Below are 26,211 nucleotides of genomic sequence, written 5' to 3'. Positions count from 1 at the left end.
CCCCCCGGAACAACTTAACTGCCACCTGATCAACACCAGATCTCTCTGCAAACACACCACCGAAACTGGGACACCGTCTCCACCCTCACCCCGACGTGAACTTCATTACAGAGACCAGGCTCACTCCAGCATTCACTCCGGACATCGTCACAGCAACACCCATCGGCTACGAGATGAAACACCGCAACTGCACTAACAGACATGGACGCCGCATCGCCATCGTACGCAAGGATTCGATCACCTGCAACATCACCGACGACGAAATCCTGGCAATCATGGAACACATGAATTTCCAGTTCTGTACTGATGATAACACCAAAATCAAAGGCACCCTTGTGTACAGACCATGAGGACCACGAACCAGCCTCAGCGACGCCATCGCTGAATTCATCACCTCGCTAGCCATCGAATCACAACACTATGTATTCCTGGAAGACCTCAACTTCCATCTGGACGACTCAACTAACACCAACTTCACCAACTTCCTGGAAAGATTGGACAACATCGGCCTCAAGCAGCTGGTCACTGACACATGCAGGACCCATGATGGACCCCATCTTCACGTCCAGCAACAGAATCAGATACAGCCACACCTCAGAACTCACATGGTCGGGCCACTACTTCATCCAGACCTGCCGACACCGCCCCCAACTGCCACAGCACTCCTTTTCACAGCTGGTCCAAGGTCACTCAGGAACAATGGACTGACACCCTCAGCACCACACAGCCCAAGAACACCACTAATGTAGATCAGGCATTACAGAACATCAACAACTGGATCACCAGCTACACCAACCCTGTCGCTCTAACCAAATCAACCAAGATGCACAGACCCTCCAAACAAGCCAACTGGTACACCCCGGAACTCAGCACATCAAAACGAAGGTGCAAACAACTGGAAAGAAGATGGCGCACCAGCAGGAACCACACTGATAGAGCTACCTTCAGATCAGCCCTCAATGGCTACCACCACCAGATCAAAGCTGCAAAAAAGAAGGCTGTCACCCACCAGATCGAGAACAGAGCCAATCATACGAAAGAACTCTTCAGCATCATCAGAGAGTTCACCCACCTATCACCCTTCGAAAACTCAATACCCGCCTCACAGGAACTCTGCAACTGCCTCACCGACCACTTCCACAACAAGATAGCAACCATCTACAGAAACTTCGATCCCCAACCCTTTGACCTCTTCAGCAACACTTCAACCACCACCTCCGACCACCCGCTTACCGCATGGGAACAACTCAACACACCGTATACTATCACTCTTATGAACTCCATCCACTCAGGAGCACCTACCGATCCCTGCCCCCATCGACCTTTCAACCTCAAAGGAGATGAGATCAGCTAACTCAACATCATCCTCAATGCCCCAATAACCACAGCCACCTTCCCCAATGCCTGGAAACATGCCCAGGTTAGACCTCTCCTCAAGAAACCCTCTGCAGACCCCAGCGAGTTCCAGAACTACTACCCATCTCACTGCTCCTGTTCCCTGCCAACGTCCTGGAGAAAGCCATCAAGCTCCAACTCACAGAACACCTGGAGCGAAACAACCTACTGGACCCCTCCCAATCAGACTTCAGAACCAACCACAGCACTGAGACAACTCTGATCGCCACAACAGAAGACATCCACACCCTACTTGATAGAGGAGAATCAGCCACCCTTAACCTCCTGGACCTCGCCGCAGCTTTCAACATCGTCTCCCATCACACACTCATCGATCGATTATGCCAGATTGGAATCACAGACAATGCGCTCAGATGGATGGCATCTTTTCTCACGGGACACACCTAGAGAGTCCGCCTCCCTCCCATCACATCGCAAACCAAGCACACCATCTGTGGCGTCCCCAAAGGCTCATCCCTCAGCCCAATCCTCTTCAACTACATGACACCACTCGCAGACATCGTCAGATTGCACGACATCAACATCATCTCCAACGCGATAACACTCAGCTCATCCTCTCGCTCTCAACCGACCCCACCTCAACAAAGACCAACTTCCACAACTGAATGAAGAACGTCTCAGCCTGGATGATGGACAACTGCCTGAAGCTCAACACAGACAAAACAGAAGTTCTGATCTTCGGCAAACACACCACCCTCTGACATGACGGTAAACAGACATAATATCGAATTCAAAATATCGACAGGACAGAATATCGAGTTTTTAATATAGAATGGACAGAATATTGAATTGCCAAAATATAGTGGAGAAGAATATCGAAAATCAGGTAAGAAATAAAATATCGATTTAAATAATATAGAAGTAAGTAATATCGACAGTCATAATATAGTTGTTAAAAATATCGAATTTTTTTATAGTGTTTTAAGTGTTAGTATATGTGTTAAAAGTATGTATAAATGTTGGAATGTATGTTTGAATATTTTTAAAGTAAATAATTTTATGTTATTTAATTTTTGTGTAATTTAATTCCGTAGCGGGTTGTGGATTTATAGGGGATTAGGGTGGGAAGTAATTTAATTATAGTACATTAAATAATAATTTTTTAGGAATTATTAATTATTTTTAATTTAATTTTGCGTATCCCCTTCTGTAGCGGGTTGTGGGTTTATAGGGGAATAGGGTGGGAAGTAATTTAATTGTTATTAGGTAATTATTAATTGGTATTGAAAATTAATTGGTGGTTGATTAATTATTAATTGGTAAATAATTAGTATTAATTGGTAATTAATTAGTATTAATTGTTTAATTGATAATTATGTTAATTGTATTAATTTATTATTTGTAGCGGGTTGTGGGTTTATAGGGGAATATGGTGGGAATTAATTTAATTGTAAATAATTAATTATTGAAATAATTGTTGTATATTGCTAATTAATTTATTCGTAATTAATTATTAATTGGTATTAATTGTATGTATACATTTTTGGTATTGAAAATTAATTGGTTGTTAATTAATTATTAATAGGTTATTAATAAAAAACATTGGTATTTTATAATAACGTAATTATTAAATATTGTTTGATTGGTGATTAATTTTAATATTTTTATTTGGTAGTAATAATTTATTTATTTTTAATAAAATATTAAATTCTTATTTTCCCTACTATTGCACTCACTGGAGTGGGAATAGTAATTTTTACCCCTACGCTATCCAACGCTTTCCCTACTATTGTACTCACTGGAGTGGGAATAATAAGTTTTTACCCCTACGGTATCCAACGCTTACCCTAGAGTTGCACTCACTGGAGTGGGAATAGTAAATTTTACCCTCCCGCTATCCAACGCTTTCCCTACTGTTGCACTCTCTGGAGTGGGAATAGTAATTTTTACCCCTACGCTATCCAACGCTTACCCTACAGTTGCACTCACTGGAGTGGGAATAATAATTTTTACCCCTACGCTATCCAACGCTTTCTCTACTGTTGCACTCTTTGGAGTGGGAATAGTAAATTTTACCCCTACTCTATCCAACGCTTTCCCTACTGTTGCACTCTCTGGAGTGGGAATAGTAATTCTTACCCCTACGCTATCCAACGCTTTCCCTACTGTTGCACTCTTTGGAGTGGGAATAGTAATTTTTACCCCTACGCCATCTGACGTTTTCCCTACTGTTGCACTCACTGGAGTGGGAATAGTAAATTTTGCTCTCCCGCTATCCAACGCTTTCCCTACTGTTGCACTCTCTGAAGTGGGAATAGTAATTTTTACCCCTACGCTATCCAACGCTTTCCCTACTGTTGCACTCTCTGGAGTGGGAATAGTAATTTTTACCCCTACGCTATCCAATGCTTTCCCTACTGTTGAACTCACTGGAGTGGGAATAGTAAATTTTACCCTCCCACTATCCAACGCTTTCCCTACTGTTGCACTCTCTGGAGTGTGAATATTAATTTTTACCCCTACGCTATCCAATGCTTTCCCTACTGTTGCACTCTCTGGAGTGGGAATAGTAATTTTTACCCTCCCGCTATCCAACGTTTTCCCTACTATTACTGGAGTGGTAATAGTAAATTTTACCCGCCCGCTATCCTACGCAAAAAATATTGATTTTTTGTAATTAATATTACGTTAATATATGTATTTTTTTTTTTAACTTACATTAATTATTTATTAATTTTAAAGTCATTTAAGTATTTTTAAGTATGTTTCAGTTAATTACATGTTTTATTTAATTAATTTTACATTAATTTTAAGACATTTACAATAATTCGATATTGTGACTAACTATATTTTTTACAACGATATTTTGGATTCTATATTTTTGTACTTACCTGTTTGGAGATAGGGCTTCGATATTTTGGCATTCTATATTTTTACTTCGATATTTTGGCAATTCGATATTCTTCTTCTCGATATTTCGTCAGTGATCCGACATGACTACTGGTGGCCGTCGGAACTCGGATCCACCCCCACGCGAAAACACCACGCCTGCAACCTTGGCATCATACTCGACAACGAACTCTCCAAGAAACGTCAGGTCACCGCCGTCTCCTCAGCCTGCTTCACAACTACACATGCTTTGCAAAATTTTCAAGTTGCTCCCTACCGTCACCAGGAAGACAGTGATGCAGGCCCTCTTCACCAACCGACTGGACTACAGACTCCAGACGATCCAGAACGCAGTCGCCAGACTGATCCTCAACCTGCCCAAGACAACCCACATCACCCAGGACCTAAAGCACCTCCACTGGCACCCGGCCCAGAACAGATGGCATTTCAAGCTCCTGACCCACGCCTACACGGTCCTCCTCTACCAATGACCCGCCTACATGAACCATTGTCTGCACTTTCGCCAGACCCCCAGGAACCTCCACTCCGCACACCTCGCCCTCACACAGATCCCTCACATACACCACTGCTGCACTGGAGAACGCTCCTTCTCCCATCTCGCCACCAAAGTCTGGAACACCCCCCCCCCCCCCCTCCATCTCCGCACCCTCGTTGACCTACTTCAGGAAGGGGCTCAAGACCTGGCTCTTCGACTGAAACATGAAGAAAACACCTGGATACCCTCTCAGGTGACAAGTCACGCTCTACAAGTATGACCTGATTAATTGAGTTAGAGAAAAGTGATCAATCTGGAAGTGCCATAAGGAGTGCACACATGTGAAAATGAATGTGAGATGTGCATACGGTCAATTTATTTACCATAATATTGGTGCATCAATCAAGTCTCTAGACCTAACTCTTGCAAAACAGTAGCTTGGTGCAGATTTTACCCATAGCTTATAATGCAAGTAAGCACACATACTTCTCAATATTCACTACTGATGTATATACTCACGCTATTAACGCCCACTCACAATATATGGCCTGCCTAGGTCATCACTAATACCTGAAGGTACTCTCACTTGACAGTCTTCCTGTGCATAAGTCCTGGACTGAATTAGACAATAGTCTCACATGCTCAGCCAGTACACATGTGCATACAAAGCGTGTGGATGTGTACACGTGCAACCAGCCCAGAGCTTCTTACTCGGTAGAGTATGGTAGATTGGAGTGGGGTAGATTGTGGTGGAGTGGTGTAGATTGGAGTTGAGTAGGAAAGATTAGAGTGGAGAGAGTTGGATAGATTGCAGTGGAGTTTGGAATGAAGTGTGGTAAATTAGAATGGAGTGGGGTAAATTGGACTGAGGTAGATTGGAGTGGAGTAGAGTAGAGAGGGGTAGATTGGAGTGGAAACTAGTATATTGGAGTGGAGTGGATTGTACTGGGGTACAATGAATGGGGTGGATTGGGGTAAATTGGAGTGGAGTAGATTCAAGTGGGATATATTGGAGTGGGGTGGGGCAAATAGGGGTGTGATAGATTGTAGGAAGTAGGGTGGATTGGGGTGGAGTAGATTGCGGTAGATTGTAGTGAAGTGGACTGGGGTAGATTGAGGTAGATTGGAGTGGAGTGGGGTAGATTGGAGTGGAGTAGATTTGACTGAGGTAGAGAAGAGTGGGGTAAGTGGTGTGGAGTGGAGGGGCATAGAGTGGAGTAGCGTGTTGTGTCATGGAGTGATGGTGTAGATTAGAGTGGCGTGAAGTCAAGTGATGTTTCGTGTCATAGAGTGTCTTAGGGTGGAGAGCGGTAGAGTGGAGTGGCTTGTCGTAGAGTGTTATAGAATGGAGTGGCTTGGCACAGAGTGGAAGGCATAGAGTGGAGTGGTGCAGTGTGGAGTATGCATGTTGTGGTAGCACACTGCCATTACAGACAACACATTTTCAATTGAAATGACCATTACATTTGCACTGAAATGCGGTTTATTTCACACAAATGATAATGTGTGCAAATGTCATCACCTAGTGTATTGATGTATTTTGATCGTATTCAAATATTTGTTTCTACCACTCTTCAGTTTTTTAAAGTGCTTCATTTGTACTAATTCGTATATACAGGGCCGGCTGTATGAGGGAGTGACTGGTGCAACTGCACCGGGCTCTGGCGTCTGGTGGGGGCACAGTTTGGGAGTATATTCTGGTTTTAAAAGCACCTGCTGCCAGTTCCTTGCCTCCATCAATTTTTAGGCAATAAAAATGTCCAGATAATTCTAGGGATTAATGTTCTTCCTGGAGAGAGATTGGAGTTTTGTCTACTGGAAGTTTTGACTCGTTGTAAGGTAGCACGGAGGGTTAATATGCCTGCGGCAATCATTCAGGTCACAAAGTGCATATAATGATAATAGCTCAGTGGGTTACTGCTTTTGTCAAAGAGATCCTTTTGTTACTGGCAGTTTAAAAGTTAAAATCCTAATATAGAACAGTGAACTATTTACTGTCATCAAAGAGCTGCATGCAAACTGCAAGATACAGATTAGAGTGTTATGATTTTTCCCAGGATTTCATTATCCTAATGTTGCAAAAAGAGTGTGTTGGGGTAGAAAGCTATTTTAATTATTAAAGAGAACCCCCAACCATGGTGTTACGTTTTAGTTTGTGCTTCTCCAAACTATGTGCTCTTAAACTATACTGCCTACCAGTATGAATGATATTTATTTATTTATTTATTATTTGTAAAGTTTTATATAGTGCGAACAAGATCCCGAGGGATATCAGAGCGTTTTACAATATGATGGAAGGAAGGGCATGAATGCAATATCCACATCAAGAAAAGTAAAAAACAAACAAAAAAAACCAGGAATGGTCGCAGATTACAGGACAATTGCACCCAGGAGGGTAATACAGTAAACAGGTGTAAGCGGGCAAAGAGGGGGGTTCACAGTATGCAGTAAAGAACAGCCGTATCAAATGGAGGTACAATGGTAGTAGGAACAATGTCAACGGACAAGTGAGCCTATCCCTCTTAGGGTAAGAATTTGTTCATTAGGAATCTTTTGGCTTCCAATTTGAACGCCGTTGTTGAGGAGATTCTGCGTACTTCCGGTGAAAGAGAGTTCCATATCTTTGGGGCAGTGTCGGAGAAGGCTCGGTGACAAGTTCTCTTTTTGTTAAGGATGAGTGGTTTCAAGAAGAAGGTAGAGGTGCTTCTTGAGGCTCTTACACCACAGGATAGTTCAAGTTTTTGAGGCAGGTACGTAGGAGTATTAAAGTGAAGGGCTTTGTGCATCAGAACGGCAATCTTTTACTGAATTCGTGCTTTGCAGGGCAGCCATTTGAGAGATTTTAGGACTTCGGATATATGTTCGTTTCGTTTCGTGTCTGTGACCAGTCTAGCCGCAGCGTTCAGTGATGCCCTTAGTGGAGCCAGGGTGTATTTGGGAAGGCCACAGAGGGTAGCACTGCCGTAGTCTAGCCTCGGCAAGACAAGTGCTTGGACCACCTGTTTGAAATCATTTAGTGGATGGAAAGGTTTGATATTTCTGAATGACCTCATCAAGTAGTTTGCTCCCTTACATACATTGCTAATATGATTTTTCATATTCAGGTGCTTGTCCATGGTGATTCCAAGAGACTTGGCTGAGTCTATGATGAGAGGAGTGCAGTTGAAAGCAGTGAGGTTACTCAGCCAGAGGTCTAGCTTGGGGATGTGGTTCGGAGTGGAGACGAGCAGGAATTCCGTTTTGGAAGTGTTGAGCAGGAGATGGTACTCCGTTAACCAGTTGTGAGTAGATGTTAGGGCAGTGTTGAGTGAGATGTTGTCCGGGGATGAAATTTTCAGATAGAGTTACGTGTCGTGCGCATACATGCGGAAGAGAATGTTCATGGAGTTTAGTGAGTTAGCAAGAGGTTCCAAGAAAAGGTTGAAGAGGATAGGAGATAGAGCTGACCCTTGGGGGACCCCCATGAGTACAGGAGAAGGCTGGGAGAGAGAGTGGTTTGCCAGGACTCTTTGTGATCTGTGTTGTAGGAAGGACGAGAACCATTGTAGCACCTGATCAGAAAAACCCATTCTGTTTTGCAGGATGGATAGGAGGTTGTTATGACTAACCGTGTCGAATGCGGAGTAAAGGTCAAGGAGGATCAGGAGGCAGGATTCGGTTTGGTCAAGCATTTTTAAAATGTCATCAATAACATGAGTAAGAGCCGATTTGGTGCTGTGCCCCTTCCTAAAGCCGGATTGATGCTGGTCTAGGAGTTGGCAGTTTAAAAGTTAAAATCCTAATATAGAACAGTGAACTATTTACTGTCATCAAAGAGCTGCATGCAAACTGCAAGATACAGATTAGAGTGTTATGATTTTTCCCAGGATTTCATTATCCTAATGTTGCAAAAAGAGTGTGTTGGGGTAGAAAGCTATTTTAATTATTAAAGAGAACCCCCAAACATGGTGTTACGTTTTAGTTTGTGCTTCTCCAAACTATGTGCTCTTAAACTATACTGCCTACCAGTATGAATGATATTTATTTATTTATTTATTATTTATAAAGTTTTATATAGTGCGAACAAGATCTCGAGGGATATCAGAGCGTTTTACAATATGATGGAAGGAAGGGCATGAATGCAATATCCACATCAAGAAAAGTAAAAATCAAACAAAAAAAAACAGGAATGGTCGCAGATTACAGGACAATTGCACCCAGGAGGGTAATACAGTAAACAGGTGTAAGCGGGCAAAGAGGGGGGTTCACAGTATGCAGTAAAGAACAGCCATATCAAATGGAGGTACAATGGTAGTAGGAACAATGTCAACGGACAAGTGTGCCTATCCCTCTTAGGGTAAGAATTTGTTCATTAGGAATCTTTTGGCTTCCAATTTGAACGCCGTTGTTGAGGAGATTCTGCGTACTTCCGGTGAAAGAGAGTTCCATATCTTTGGGGCAGTGCCGGAGAAGGCTCGGTGACAAGTTCTCTTTTTGTTAAGGATGAGTGGTTTCAAGAAGAAGGTAGAGGTGCTTCTTGAGGCTCTTACACCACAGGATAGTTCAAGTTTTTGAGCCAGGTACGTAGGAGTATTGAAGTGAAGGGCTTTGTGCATCAGAACGGCAATCTTTTACTGAATTCGTGCTTTGCAGGGCAGCCATTTGAGAGATTTTAGGACTTCGGATATATGTTCGTTTCGTTTCGTGTCTGTGACCAGTCTAGCCGCAGCGTTCAGTGATGCCCTTAGTGGAGCCAGGGTGTATTTGCGAAGGCCACAGAGGGTAGCACTGCCGTAGTCTAGCCTCGGCAAGACAAGTGCTTGGACCACCTGTTTGAAATCATTTAGTGGATGGAAAGGTTTGATATTTCTGAATGACCTCATCAAGTAGTTTGCTCCCTTACATACATTGCTAATATGATTTTTCATATTCAGGTGCTTGTCCATGGTGATTCCAAGAGACTTGGCTGAGTCTATGATGAGAGGAGTGCAGTTGAAAGCAGTGAGGTTACTCAGCCAGAGGTCTAGCTTGGGGATGTGGTTCGGAGTGGAGACGAGCAGGAATTCCGTTTTGGAAGTGTTGAGCAGGAGATGGTACTCCGTTAACCAGTTGTGAGTAGATGTTAGGGCAGTGTTGAGTGAGATGTTGTCCGGGGATGAAATTTTCAGATAGAGTTACGTGTCGTGCGCATACATGTGGAAGAGAATGTTCATGGAGTTTAGTGAGTTAGCAAGAGGTTCCAAGAAAAGGTTGAAGAGGATAGGAGATAGAGCTGACCCTTGGGGGACCCCCATGAGTACAGGAGAAGGCTGGGAGAGAGAGTGGTTTGCCAGGACTCTTTGTGATCTGTGTTGTAGGAAGGACGAGAACCATTGTAGCACCTGATCAGAAAAACCCATTCTGTTTTGCAGGATGGATAGGAGGTTGTTATGACTAACCGTGTCGAATGCGGAGTAAAGGTCAAGGAGGATCAGGAGGCAGGATTCGGTTTGGTCAAGCATTTTTAAAATGTCATCAATAACATGAGTAAGAGTCGATTTGGTGCTGTGGTAATTATCTATGTGAGTATAAAGTTGGGATTGTACACATTTTTCTAGGAGTTTTGCTAGGGTGGGGATGTTGGAAATGGGGCGGCAGTTTTTGAGATCAGATTTGTCAGCGTTAGTTTTTTTAGTGTAGGTGATACCTGAGCTGCTTTTAGGCAGTCGGGGATCGTGCCTTGTGATAGAGAAGCATTTACAATTCTTATCCAGGTGGGGATGAGTGCATTCTTGATTTCTTTGAAGATGGACGGGGGCAACGGGTCACGGAAGTGGTTGAAAGGGTTGATATTCTGAAGAATCTTGTTGATGTTATTTTCACTAAATGGGGTAAAGGTGCCCCATGACGCATTGTTCTTGGTGTTCGTGGTGGTCGATTTGCGCTTTTCAAAGGGGTCAATGGGTGAGGTGGCACTGGAAGAAGGTAATAGAGCCTTTTTAGAGGCAAGGTCAGTGGAGATGAGTCTTGATTTCTCAGTGAAGAAAGCGGCAAGTTCGTCGCATGAGGGTGGGTTGCCACCAGGATCAGAGTGGTTGGGACCAACGACTGATTGCTGATATGTTACTCCTACACCTTCTAGTACTCAATCTTATGTAATACACTGATGTACACAGGTCTGATTGATTTTCTCTGTGTAATGTGTGAGTGATGTAAAGTGTTCTGACACCGTAAACTGGTGTGAATGGCGCTATCTAATTCAATGCATCTGAGAGAGAGTGGTGATAGAGACTTGAGGGGCACTGTTAAAGGGTGGCAGTGAGGGAATCCGTGGCGGAGGTGGTCATTGGGGGGGGCGCCAACAAACATTGTTGCACCAGGCTCCACCAGCACTAAAGCCGGCCCTGCAGATATATTCTGAAACATCAGGTCCCTGGCCTTTGATATATATATATATTTTTTTAAACTTTATTTTTCCATGTACATCTTACAAAAGAATCACAGTTACATATTCGTACATCTTCCGTGGTCATCAAATGTCACAACATACCGAGATTGTGTCTTATGCATAAGTATAGTCAACCAGCTACCATATAAAAATAGGCATTTGCAATAATAATCGTACAGTTTGCAAGGGTCCCTCTGGCCAATCCCACCCATTGTGGAACAACAAGGAAGCATCATCAGAGCATTACCCCTCCCTGAAATCTACATGTAATTGCGTTTTTTAATGGTTTGCATACATAAAAATCCAAACATGTGTTCACCCTACCCCCTACGGGGTTATGCCACATTCTAGAGAGGATTCAGATTCCTGCCTGAGCATCTCAACATAGGACTTGTAGGGCCCCCAGATATCTTTGGGGCGTGATGTGCTAGGTATCTGATTTGCATAAAGTTCACTGTTCATATTGCAAAAGGCAAGACTGCGCAACCAACCCTGAACATCTGGGGAAGCCTTCCGCCCCCAGTAGATGGCCACTTTTCTCTTGGCTTATAAGAGGTCAAGCGACGCAAACCTGCAGACTTTTTTGGGGATTGTAAATGTATATCCTAATAGTGCCACTTCTGGAATTGGTGCCAGGGGAATGTGTAACAGCAGGCTTAACGTGTGGTGAGCCTGCTCCCAATAACTTTGCAGGTTAGGGCATGTCCAGGATAGGTGAGCGAAGTCCGCGTGTGGCGCGGAGCATTTGTGACATTGATGCGGCCTGGTTGGATCTATTTTGTGAGATAGGGCTGGGGTGAAATAGATATGGTGCAGAAATTTGAAATGTAGCAGTTTGTGCCTGCTATTCAGGGAGACATCATGTATAACCGAGCAACAGTAAGCCCATTGGTCATCAGTGATGGTAGTTCCCAAGTCTTTCTCCCATGCACTACGAATTTTATTGTCTCGTACAGACTTCAGCAGGGCACATGCCTTATAAAGCTTGGAGATCAGGTGCGAGCTATGCGCGCTGTCTATTATCAACATCAGTGGGGAAAATGAAGCTGGCTCGAGTGGGAACCCTCGGAAAAGTGGCTCGAAGTGCGGAACGGATACGGCCCATGACAAATTTGTCCGTAACAGTACTAGAAGTAAGTTGTGTGTTTTCTGAGGGGGAGAAAATGTGGCCGTCCGGATATAGGTCGCCCAACCTCGTCAAAGCAAACCGCGTCAGGGTGCGCTGTACCAGTCTTTCATCTGTTATGGGGAGTAAACGCGAATTTACGATAGGGAGGGCGGAGGAATATAGCCTCTCCGTGCCAGTGATCCGGCACAATTTACGCCATGCCCAGCACGTGGTGGAGACGGTTTGTATGTCCTGTGGATCTCTAGGGAATCCTTTGGGGAGGAGCGTCGATAGGTGATCTGGAAGTCCAAGGTCTGCCTCTGGCTTCAAATAGGGAATCCTGGCATCAGGGTGATACCAGGCGAAGGCATAGCTGCTTTGTGCCACTAAATAGTAAAGTTGAAAGTCTGGAACGCCATAACCCCCTCTTATATATGGTAATGTAAGGACAGCCCAACAAACCCGTGCTTCCCCACCACCCCATACCAAGCGGCTAAGAAGGGAATTAAGTATGTCAAAAAATTGGTTGTTGAGTGGTATAGATATGTTATTGAAATAATAGAGAAACCTAGGAAGAACGATCATCTTTATTATGGCCACACGTCCAGACAGTGATAGGGGGAGTCAAAGCCATTTCTCTATTTGAGTGGTTAATGCGTCCACAGCTTGCCCATAATTGAGGCTCAATATTTGAGTTGTGTCCAGGTGTATATGTATGCCTAAATATCTCACCGAGTCAGTGCACCATTCTAGGGGGAACTCAAGGGCCCAGGATTTCGTACTGCTCGTTAATGGGAATATGACTGATTTATGCCAGTTAATGCCCAATACAGAAAAACGTCCAAATGTAATAATTTCCTTGATCAATTTGTGTAGGTTATCTTTTGGATGTCTGACATAAAGTATTGTATCATCCGCGTAGAGTGATATCAAAAGAGGGCCAGTTTTGAATTGCAGCCCTCTGTGTAAATGCTTCTTTTAGAAGTGTCGAACTAGCGGGTCCATCGCCAAGATAAACAATAATGGGGAAAGATGGCATCCTTGCCTCGTACCACGTGTAAGCTTGAAAGGAGTGGAAGTGTGCCATTTAAGCACAAACGGGTAGTAGGTTTAGAATACAGTAGAGTTGTCGTGGCGATAAAGCCCATGGGCATTCCCATGCGGCGCATTATGGAGAGGAAAAAGGGCCATTCCAAGGAGTCAAATGCCTTCTCTGTGTCTAATAATACAGTAGCCGCTGGCGTGTCGGGGTTAATCCTATGAATGACCGAGAACAATGTGCGGAGATTAAGGGAGGTGGAGCGATGGGGCACAAAACCAGATTGGGCCGGGGAGATTATAAATTCCATCAGTTGGGACAACCTGTTCGATAGGACCTTTGCCAAGATTTTATAGTCCAAATTTAGGAGCATTAGCGGGCGATAAGAACCACATTGTGTGGGGTCCTTGCCCGGCTTGGGAAGTAAAATTATAACAGCCTCTCGTAGAGTGGGGGGGGGGATCTGGCCTTTGATATAGTTAACCACCATATTCTCCTACAACAAGTAAGGTACTCTGTGGGCATTCACAGAGCTGCACTAAAATGGCCCCACTCACAAATAAAAACTAGGCCACTTTATCTCCTGACCCCACTCTCCAGATAAAAACAAGGCCACTTTATGTCCTCAGTGACCACTATCTATGAAGAATCCAGCTGGGATGAGCAATATCACTGACCCTCTTCTGCATTTATATAACCTTGGTTGGCCCAAATACACAACATTTCCAAGATTTAATATCACATGTATGCCTACAACACCTAGATACATTTCGAACTACAGAAGAATGTTTGTGATGGTCAAATGGTTGCAGATTGTCCTGGGCACATCCAGTGCGAGGTGAAAGCCAGACTCCTGCTTCGAAGTACCATAAAGACTTGGACATGCTTTTGAGGCCAGTGAATCAGGGTTCCCTAACATTAACATGGCTACCACCCAGCCGCGGTCCATGCAGGTAACAGTGGTGGGGCCCATTGGGGGGGGGGATTTCGAGGGACAATGCCAAGGGAAAATTAAATAAATAAATCCTTTCCCATCTGCATCGTCCCTCGAAAACCCCCCCGCCCCAACGTGGCCCCACTGCCCCACCGCTGTTACCTGCACGGACCGCGGCTGCTACCACCTGTTGGCCTGCTATCAATCTGTAGGCAGCAAGTCTGCAAACGTGAAGTAAAATTATGACCTGTTTCACCCAGAATTGTGTGGGTCTCCATAATTGTCATGTTCCAGTGTGACTACAACAATTACATCTCTGCCAGACTCTCAGCAAAACAATGAACACACTGAAAAATGCCCTATACCCTACTGCTTGCACGGTGTTTGCTTAAGGAGATCTGACTACATCTGTCTGGCATGAAAACTTTACTGTGGCTCTGGAAGAAATAAGAGAAGGACATTAATAGAGAGATACTCACGTGTATCTAATGTTGAAATGTTATTCTTCAACTTTCTGGCCCCAATAACTATTGAAGGATTTAGAGGTGATTATGGATTTCAGTCTCTCCCTTTTATCAGCAGTATTACACATTTCCAAATTAAGCTTCTAAATGATGAGAAGCTTGCCTTGAATTTTCCCATACCAAAGCTTCCCTCAAAAAGTTCAAATGACCTTCACTTTAGAGCTCTCCCACCTGGACTATGGAAACTGATTATAACACTGAACAGATGTTTTCCTAATTCACAGGCTGCAAACAATTCAGAATACAGCCACGAGACTGCTCCTTGATCTATCCATCTCAGCTCACATCACATCAGCCATTGAATTTCACGTGCACTGGCTACCTGTGACTAGACATATCACCTTTAAAGCAATGGGCATCGCATATCCCTCAGTCCACAAACATAGACAGACTTTCCTTGAACATAAAATCAACACCTATGACCAAAGAAGACCATTCCACTGTAGTTTTGCCACTTTCTGTTCATTCTTCCCATAAAAAAGTCACAAATTGTTGGAGTATCTTTGTCTTTTCACATATCTAAGCCCTTGAACGTCATGTCGGCCAGAATAGAAGATTTGACAAAACCTTAAATTTCAAGGAGCAGTAAAACTTGCTTATTCCTATTTACATAAATGTATGGTAAAGATGACCAAAAATATACTAAATAAACACAGTACGTATGCACAACCGCATCTATTCATACATTCTCTGCAACATGCCATGCCTATGGGCACAATGTTTGCCACACCCGGTTCAAAGCCCATATTTTAACCTTACACACCTTAACAAGCACTTCTTCTACTGGTCGTCTACATCCACCACCCTGTCAACCAAGCACTTTGAAAGTGCTCCAAAGAAATAGGGGCACTATGCAGCCCTGTTAGGGGTATGGCATTCTATATCCATTTCACAATACAACATAATTAGGCTGTCCGTTTAGGTCTAAACCTATAATAGCTGATAAATCCCCACTGAAAGAGAAATAGCCCTCACCAGTGAAAACATATAAACACTGAAAAACACACCTGCACAACCACAAACTAAATGCCATTCAAAGAAAGGAAAAAGAGAGTGAAAGATTCATTTTTTCTTCCCGAAGGGGCCAATACAATGTAACTTTGTTATACAAGCTAGCAGTAAGAAAGACTGGGCTGACATTATTTTGCTTGAGTTTTGTTGTTTAGGGATGCAACAAAAATATTGTTTCTTCTTCCTTTTGCTTTTTCAGTTTTGTGGTCTTTGTTCTAAAGGTGCTGGGTTTAGAAGCATGTTTTAGGTCTTGTTTAATTATTTTATAAACTGTAGAGAATCAGGAAATATCAAAATCATATTTGATATTTCAGCTGCATTTGATTCTTCAACTGATAGGTAAAATGACTGGTTTCATATGTGTCATAACATTTATCCACAGAGAATGGGTAAAAACCCTTAATACATCAGCCCCCAGTTTCTAGTGAGTCGATATTGATAGTATGTGAATTGCCAAGTTCAACAAACACTGGAGTGATATTGTTTGTATTTGCAGTGATTCAGCTATATATATGAACATTTTGTGTGATGCCCTGTCAAAATTGATACCTGATTTGAAGTACTTCCCTGTAAGAGATCCTTGCCACATGTAAGATGGTATGCTGAAAGCATCTTTACAATCTTCAGAGTTGATGAGGAATGCTATTGACTTTTTAGTCCATTCTGGTGCACTGTTTTCTTATGCACAGGAACTAAAACGCAAATATTTATTATTTTGTGCTTTGTGTGGTATCAAAGAAAGAGTCATCCCAACTGTGTCCCTTAGCTGATGGATCTCAGTTCAAGGGCTATGAATGCTACATTATCCATGTGGCAACGATTTACAGAGTTTTTCCTGAGTGATGATGCCAAAGGCAAGAAATGTTAGGATCTTTGGTTGCATATTGATAGTGATGTGAAAAATAGTGCACTCTACTGCATTCTTAGATTTTTACAGGAAAACATGACTGCTGCAGTGGACATAATAAAAAAACTAGAGTCTGAAAACACCCGTGTCTGCCAAGTTTTCAGCATAATTGGTGTAGATGTGAAACATCTTCTGCAGAGTAGGCTGGACGACACCTTTAGTGACTTTGGCACTGCAACATGTTCCATGTAAGAGTGCTTGCCACTTGGTAAGCAAAGCAATGATGAAGAGCAATTTAGGAACTTTTATTTCACAATGTATGAGAAATGGCTTGCAATGATGCATATAAATGTCCCTTCACCACCAATGGTATTTGAAGTCAATGAAACCTCACTGTGGTACTCTGTACAAGTTCTAGATCCCTTCCGTAATGGGGAATTTCCTCTGTAGTTTCAAAAGTGCTGCCTCATTTTTGACCCCTTCAATAACTCTGAGGGCATAAGCGCCCAGCTCAATGCAATTGTTGCAGAACTTGCCCTGAGAATCGCAATCTTCAAGTGCACCAGTATTGTGATGGAAAGCTATGTCAGTGGCCATAGTTAACAAATTGTGTACTTGCGGTTCTGGCATTGCCCTTCTCAAGTGCCAATTCTGAGAGCGCCTTTTCACAGAAGTTTACATGGGAAAGAAAGAGCGAGCGCACATGACCAAAGACTCACTGAAGAAGTACTGTATGGTGCACTACAATAAGTTTAATTTTCAAAAATCTATTTGGACCTCATAAACACTATACGTACACTGTCTATATACCATGTGCTATCAGTGCAGAAAGCAAGCAATAATAAAAGCAAAACGTTCCATAAACACAGGAAAAACACTGTTTCTGTTTGTATTGAAATCACTTGGAAACACTGAAAAAACCCCACCAGAATTTACCAAAAATAGATACTGAAAACAGGAAAGCCTAAACATAATACAAATCTTTCTAAGGGCGGGTACCATGCTACCTTACCAGAGCGTACCCCCACTAGGAACCAATGAGACGCCTATGATCGGCCTCTTAAAATCTGAGGGCATTCTGCCAGCCTGTAGACAAAGATATGGGGGGCAAACTCGTTTGTTCCACAGACGGCAAATCACTAGCTCTGCAGTCCCGCCCCCTTTGATATCCATTTGATAACAAAGACTGCAAAAATAAATACATATATTTAAGAAGAAGGGATTACAAAGGGCCCGTCATGATGAAGATGCCTTTTACATTGGCATAAATAAGAAATCATTGCACAGAATATGACAATGAAGACATCAGCAAGCAACCTTAAAGGCCCCTTTAACCATTGTCCTTAACCTAAACCTCTCCCAACCCCTAACCTTGACCCTAGCTAGCACTAACCTAAACCTCTCACAATTAATCAGCCTAATCATAACCAAATATTAAACATTACCCAAGGCACACTCCTAACACTAATTTTAAACGTAAATTTAGCCTTAATTGTCATAGTTACACTTATCCTAATCCTGACCCTTAACCTAACAAAAAACCCAAGCCAAACTCAATCCAGCCCTAAGGCCAAATATAAACCTTTCTCCAGTCATAACCATAGTCTCAAACCCTAACGCAAGCTATAACACCGTAATTATTAAATGAGTGAATATGAAACAATAGAATGTGTCCAATGTTTAATGGGTTTTCTTAACTACTTACCAAAATATAAATGTGTTAGTTTCACTTTTCTTTATTTTATTTCCATCACAATGGGTTTCTTAATAATTGTTTTTTTTCCCCTCATTTGCCTCTAACCCCAGACAACTAGGAGACTGGTAGGCTGCCACTGTTGCTCAGTTACGAGACGTAGGCCCGCGAGGTGTAAACCCCTCATCTCTGTTACCTGCCTACCAGTGGCAGACAAACCCCCTTCCTGGTGCTGACCTCTCGTTGTCGAGGAGAGGGTGGTCATACTCTCTTCTGATTACTTAAAACCTGTGACTGTGAGCCTTTTTGCCATTGGAGACTGATGCTGAAGAGACGCAACACAGCCTAACACAGTCTGAGAGCTTCCCATGAAGCTTATTCATAGAATCAAGGGATTATGTAAATGATCTTAACTACGCAGAACAGATAATTGCTATTTAATCAGGAGACCAGTTTATTAGGCAATCCCAAATAACTTTCTTCTTGCTGTTTCCCAGTCTGGCTAAATCAGTTTTAGAGGTTTTGTACAAAGAGGAGAGCCAGTCTGTGTGCGTGGGGGGTATATTCTCAGCCCATCTTTTGCATATTTCGCGTCTGGCCAGCAGAATGGCATAGAATAAAAAACTTCTGCTCAAGCCTGTGATTTCACCCAATATACCAAAATTGATGAGCCTGAGGGAGATACATATTGGGCACCCTAGAATATCCATAAGAGTGATTTCTACTTTCTTCCAGAATTCAGAGATAGCTGGGCAATCCCAGAACATGTGTGTGTCTGGTGCACTTTCCATGTGGCACTTTTTACAACTGGCAGGGTAGATATTATGGTGAGTCTCGCCGGGGAAAAATAGGCTCTATGTGTGGTAAAAATAGTGATTTCTTCTGAGCCAGCCTGGTTTCACAACTGTAAACAGGGTGTTAAAAAAAATCGTTTATTTATTGTCAAATAGCATCCCACTCCCCACCCTTTGAGCCTGAATGTATCATGGTCAGAAGAGACTGGAACTAAAGCTTTACATATGAATGCTACTTTAGTGAACGTGTTCTGCAAGTGCACCTCTCTGTCCCCTCTGCCACTTGTCCTTATCTACTTCACACCCTCAGTGCCCAGAAGCAGTTCATCTAGCATATTCAGTGCCCTATTATAGAATGTAAATAAATGCAAACTTGTACAAAAAGGATGAGATATGCCTGGTTTCACGTGGGAGCAAGATGGAAAATGTACAGTTGTAGACAGTGATGGAAAGCAATTGTCTCTAAATTGAAGGCTATGCCTGGGTTCATTTGACAGTCAATGTAATAAGAAGTGAACTCCAGCTCAAAAGCGTTAGGGTATGTTTTTTGTTGTTGTTTCAGAAATGAAGAATCTTATCACATCTGTCCAGCAGACTATATGGTAAGAACCTGAGCTCTGCCCTCCCACCCCCCACAGGTAATTTCTTAACCTGAAAAACAAATGGGTTTTGTAGAGATGTCTGTAGCCTTATGAACTTCCTACAGAGGAAATCTTTATCATCAGATTTAAGAGAGTGACTTCTTGTAGCAATAAAGCCAAAGCACCCCACACAATGGCGCCCCCTCCCTGCAACTGTCACATGGAAATCTGTAAGGTAATGGATTGGCATTTGCTTTAAATAGAGCCCTGCTGCATTGTTCTTCCTGTGGTGCCACAGCAGGAGTGTGAACCTGGTTAAGGGGCACCTCATCTGTTCATCCCTCTAGGTTGAATACCTTTCAGTTTGTCACAGAGAGTGTTTTTGTATGCACCACTAGCTCCCTGTACCCTATGGTTATGGTTTTTGGGAAGAGGTGTGGCGCCGAGGCCAGGGCGACTGACTCCGGAATCTGGGGATCACGGTTCGATCGCCAGAGGCAGATTAGCCCAACACCATGTGACTCTGGGCAATAGCTTGTTTAATCTTCCCGACGGCCCCCAGCGCCTAGAGACCCTTACGGGTGATTGTTCACGCTTTACAAATGTGGATTATTATTATTATTATTATAGCTATAGCAGCATCAGGAACCTGGCAAAAAGGGTAATGATATCTCAACCCCGGAATAGAACAGGCCAGCGAGTTCCTCCAATTCTACTCAGACACCTTCAGACATTGGGATCCTGCAGTTATACCAAGCTCCCTTCTGGCAATAAAAACGTCAGGAAATTGGCCTGTGTCTTGTATGCTTAACTGTGATACTTAGCGTGCAAATCTGAGATGAGTGGTAGACTCACTTAGTTACGCTCACCTTTAGCCCATTGAGGCCAGCCCAGGTGAAGCCGCCAGCCACACCACAGGCCAGTCACTGGAGAATCCTCCTGATCGTCTTTGAGTCGAAGAGTCTAAGTTAGAGTTTTGGCGGATGGGATACTTCATCAAAACGTTATGGATATCTCGTCCACCATATTACAAGTGCCTTAGGTCATAAGGCACTTGTAATATGGCAGACGGGACATCCAACTTATTTGTTATAGTTTCCCATCTGTCAAACCCAAAATAAGGCCTTACTTGTGCCCTCTTGCAGACTTAGACGATATTTTTAATCCACTTAGAGCCCAGCAAATTCAAAGGGAAATAGAACAGACAGACCTAGTCCCTAGGAAGCCCATAAGAACAGCTGTATTTGGGGTCTGAACCTGCAGGTCATCTCTTGGCCTGCTAGGGAACAGGTTTAGTCTACAGAGATGGGATAATTATCATCACCAGTGAGAAAAAAGGCCGTATTCTAGGCATGGTGTTTTGAGAGGGACACAAGTATGACTCGACTTCCAAACCGAGAAGCACTCATAACCATGCTCTCTGCCAGTCACACACCTCTGGATGTCACAGAAATAAAGAATTAAACACCACCCCATTTTTGGGTAATTTCTGTTCCAGGATCACTTAATCCTCTGTTCTGGAGGGAAATACTAAGTGGATACTCACAAGACATTGTGGTATCGAGAAAATGGTTCTTCATAAGTACTAGTGACGTAGCAATAGCTTCTTTATCTTTTATATCGGTCCATTATATAGTACCTCAGGATCACAACATACTAACCCACTCATTTGAAAACATTTGTTTGTAAGATAGGACCAGCCCATATGATTAGCATGGCAAAGACTGCTTCTATGACCGATAACAGCTTTCATTCAAGTTGAACTTGTTCATGAAAACGATAAAATGTTGGTGGTTGTGGTGGGGTGATGGATTTTCTCACAATGGTGAAACTACAGAGGAGAGTGCCCCAGTCATTAACAGAGCTGAGGGAAAGAGAGCCAAAGAAAAGAGTGTCTCAGTCACTGATACATACAAGTAGATACAGGGTTGTAAACCTATGGCTCAGAACCTCTCAGGTATTGAGACTATACTTTCGGATAAAGATTTAGGTATCATGTAGATGTTGATAATAAAGTGTACAGATTTCATACAGTTGAATGTAGGTGATAGAAAAGAGCACTGGCAATAGAGATAACAGGAACAGCTGGTCAGTGAACTATGGCAATGCAACTCACTTCTACTTATTTATAGAATGCAGTTCAGTGGAGATCCAGAGTACAATGTTTGTTAATTATTGATATGTTTTAGGTGAATGAAGGACCTGAGTACACTACTTCTCAGTTATTAATAGGATACAGTGTTTGGAGATCCCAGGTATATTTTGCAATTATTGAAAGGATATAGGTGGATGGAGACCCTGGGTACCATCTTTCTCTGTTATAAATAGGAAGCAGGTTTTTGGAGATCCCATGTACGGTGTTTTGGTTTGTTGATAAGATGCACATGGGCAGAGATCATCAGTACCTTGTTTCTCAGTTGTTGATATGACACAGTTCTTTGGAGATCCCAGGTATATTGTTTATCAGTTATTGAAGCATATATAGGTGGATGGAGAACCATTGGTTTCAGTTATTGGTCGGATTCAGGTTTTTGGAGACCCCATGTACAGTGTTCCCAATTCTTGATGGGATGCATGCCGACGGAGATCCTCAGGACAGTGCTTCTCAGTTACTGCTAGGATATAGGTGAAGCGAGCTCTACATTGCAGGACCTTGACTGATCAGAGGCATCCAATGCATACAACTACTTGAAGCTCTGAAAATGTGACCTCTATTGAGGATGATTTAGGTGACCACTGAAGTACAGTGGGTTAAACATGTGCACCACATGCTCTCATTTCTAATGAGTAAAACCAGGCACCTGTATTCATTTTGAAATCCTCTTATGTGGAATGCTCTCAGGCAGTGAATCTGCAACAACCAGAAAACTAGGTTTTCAAGCTCTGACATCAATGCAGCACTTTCAATGGTTTCTTGGAACACTAACAATCATTGTCATTGTGTGAAGAAAATTAAATGCCATTAAACAGAGGAGAGGACAGGATGTATATGCTCACACCAATCCACATATCCCTCAGCCAAGCAATCTTCTATCTCTGTTTCCCTATCTCTCTACTCTCTCTATCTCAATTTCTCTTACTCTCTGTTGATAGCTCTCTATCGATCTCTCTCTCCCTCTCTTCTCTCTCGCTCTCTCTTTCTCTCCTTGCTCCTTACCCACCTCCCTTTTTCTATTATCTTTGGTACACACATTGTATGCCAGTCTATCCTTTAGTGAGGTAAGAAGAGTTTTAGAAAGACAGCCAAAAAGGCTGGAGGAGCAGTACCTAACTTGTTCATAGTTGCTGCAGCCCTACTGGCCTTTCAGAGGCTCACTTGACATGTGACGCACCCTTCACCATTTCGGTATCCATCACATTTCACATTTCGGTATCCATCATTTCAGGAAATGTAATTATTCATCTGTTTACTATTTTTGCTTCAGCTCTGATTGAGCAGCCTGCATGGAAACGACTGACGAGCTTGGGTTTCTTGGGAACTGTTGGAATGAGTTATTTCCCCATCCGAAGAGCCATTGATGGAACAGGAAGTCTGCAGAAAGATGACGTCTCTGCCCAAGGACTCTGCTCCAGCGATGATTGAGTAGAGTGTTTGAAAAAGACTAGCCCTCTTTGTTTTCTTGGAAGGTGTTAAAGTGAGTTAATTTCCTTACCAAAATCCAGTGAGTAGTGGAATATGAAGTGTGCAGGAAGATGATCTCTCTGCCCAAATACCAGTAGAGGATTCCTTCCCAGTTTTGAATGCTTCACTTGCTCCTTGTCTGTTTCATGTACTTCTGATAAGTGCCAGCTAACAAGTTCCTGGGCTGAGCAATGCTTCTATGCACAGCCTAAGTAGCAGGCTTTGAGATTTTCACCTGTTCTCTCTTTGGGTTCTCTTTTTACCTCAGGTCTTGCCATGACGGTGACGTACACTAGCCAGGTTGCAGATGCCCGCCTGGGGACCTTCTCCCGGTTGCTAATCCAGTGGAAAGGCAGTATCTACAAGCTTCTGTATCGCGAGTTCCTCATCTTCATTACCTTGTACTTCATCATCAGTGGCATCTACAGGTATCACAACAATGCTGTTAGGGTTTTCTATGATCTTTTATGATTCCTGATATATTACACTACCCAAAGGGTTGACATGTTCTGCCTTCTTGCTTTGTTATCTATGAAGTCCCAATGGGGCGGGTCATGGCAGGCTTAATAATATAGATAAATCTACCCTTGACATTACACTGTTTTGTTTGTAACCTCACACTAGAAATTGAAACCACATACTTAGTTAACATTACATGTCTTAAACTTAAATACCTTGTCCAGGTTAGTGGTCTAAAGTAGGTGTGGACGAAGAATTCTGCTCCACTGGCGGAGTTTGCAGAGTTTTGCCCACTTCACGCTCCGTCCGGAGCGCCGCAAAACTTGGCGAAGCGATGCAGAGCGGAGTTTTTTCTCTCACGTGGCTCACCAACTGTAAGTTGGCGAGCGCTCGCGAGACAAAAATCATGCTAGAACTCTCGGCGTGATTTCTCAATGCGGGAGGTTGCGGCAGGTCGCGACTGCTCGCATTGAGAAATCTGCCGCTCGCGTTGAGGAAGCTGCTGCTCAAGTAGAATGTCTACTCGAGTAGCAGAAAGCAGCAGCACCCTCTGGCGTGACGGAGAGTGCCGTTCTCTGTGATTTTACAGTGCAGGACAAACTCCCGGCGCTCAAAATCAGTGCGAGCAGCGCAACTTAAAATACTCAGTCCCAATGCCATTAAAAAAGGCTGTCAGACAGGGACTTTGGGGGCCCCAAGCAGGGCTCCGTCCCTCATGGGTCACAGCTGAGTGGTCAGGGGGCACATGTGTTGCTATTCACAAAGGGATATACGAGTAGTATCTTTACGAGTGCGGAGTCTCCGCAGATAAAAAGATGGGTCTTTTTATGTGCATACCATATCATAATGGCCAGCTCTGTAAAGAAGGCCATGTTCCTCTCCTCACCTGTATACAGGCATACTAAAGGCACTTTTGAGGTCTGATGTGCTGTGTGCAGGTGCCTTCAGCAGATCAAGGAGGACTTGTATAAGGCATCAGAAATCAGTTCCTGATGGGTTTGATACTGAAATGCCTCTAATCAATACACTACCTCAATTCAGTTTCATCCTGTTTAGGTATAAAATATGGAGGCGTCTCTAAGTGTAAAGGAGTTATGATGAACCTTTGGCAAGGATATCATCGACAGTATGTATTGCTATAATGTAATTTCCATTATTTTGGTGTAGTTTTGACCAATTTTCAGTGGCGTCACTAGGGTTGGTGTCACCCGGTGCGGGTAACTCATGGTGTCACCCCCTCACGGCTTACCGCATGGACCTCCTCCGCCCAAGTCCGCCAGTGGACACAGTTGGCAAATAACGGAACCATACAGAATCCTTAGTAACATTTGTAAATGTAGGTCCTATATTTACAAAATGTGCCTGTTAACAACAGTGTGATAATGATTCATTAATCAGGTTGTACAGTGGGCTACCTGCTAGTGGGCAGAGCCAGAGGCGTGGCCGGAATGCGCAAACATGCCAATTTTTTGTATTTGTTTGGTTTCACTGCCCTGTTTTATCAACCAATGGATACACATGATTATTTAAGGTTATAATGAGTTATTGACAGTAAAATGTGTTCACAAAGTGGGATATGCTTCTAATCACAGAATGTCCCCAAATACGATAAAATGTGGAAGCCCAAGCCATTTGTCTCCGAGCCATGGAGTTTCTGTCATCAGCACTTCTCCCTTTTCCAAAACAGCAGTTCAAACATGAATGGCTAAAAATCCTAGTTTGCAAATGTTTTCTAAATAATAATGGCTCTGCCATATTTGCCTCAAATGCAAGATCTGCAGCATGATAAATTGTTTGTGATTAGAAGCATATCCCACTTTGTGAACACATTTTACTGTCAATAACTCATTATAACCTTAAATAATCATGTGTATCCATTGGTTGATAAAACTGGGCAGTGAAACCAAACAAATACAAAAAATTGGGATGTTTGCGCATTCTGGCCACGCCTCTGGCTCTGCCCACTGATCCAATCCTTGGGTTATTCCCGCCCTCTGATTCTCCGCCCACAGTTCCCCTACTTTTTTTCCCCCACTTCGACCACTGATATATCGTGTTGCTGGATAGTGGGAACACCACACCAGTAAAAAGTACCATACCTATGATATTATAAATTCCAATAAACTGTTGACTAAAAGGTAGCCCACTGTACAACCTGATTAATGAATCATTATCACACTGTTGTTAACAGGCACATTTTGTAAATATAGGACCTACATTTACAAACGTTACTAAGGATTCTGTATGGTCCCGTTATTTGCCAACTGTGTCCACTGGCGGACTCGGGCGAAGGAGGTCCATGCGGTAAGTCGTGAGGGGGTAACACCATGAGTTACCCGCACCGGGTGACACCAACCCTAGTGACGCCACTGTTGACACATTAGTGGGTTTTTTGTGCTTTTTTAGTGCAAAATGTATCATTGCAACTAAAATGGACACATGAACGCATTTT

At 43.1% G+C, this 26,211-nt stretch overlaps 1 protein-coding gene across 1 annotated transcript in view; it reads left to right on the top strand.

Annotated features, from left to right (window-relative positions):
• Window positions 1-26,211, top strand: part of LOC146861012 (bestrophin-1-like) — a 304,635-nt gene that overhangs the window by 13,410 nt on the left and 265,014 nt on the right. The window contains exons 2-3 of the mRNA XM_085644975.1: window positions 23,104-23,313; window positions 23,569-23,744. Of these exons, the coding sequence (XP_085501101.1) occupies window positions 23,577-23,744 (168 nt within the window). The 5' untranslated portion in view covers window positions 23,104-23,313; window positions 23,569-23,576. The remainder of the gene's footprint in view (window positions 1-23,103; window positions 23,314-23,568; window positions 23,745-26,211) is intronic.

This window comes from Triturus cristatus, chromosome 3_1 (assembly GCF_964204655.1).
Source record: "Triturus cristatus chromosome 3_1, aTriCri1.1, whole genome shotgun sequence".
Lineage (NCBI taxonomy): Eukaryota > Metazoa > Chordata > Amphibia > Caudata > Salamandridae > Triturus > Triturus cristatus.
Note: the sequence above shows the minus strand (reverse complement) of the source record. Positions and strands in the feature narration are given on the sequence as shown.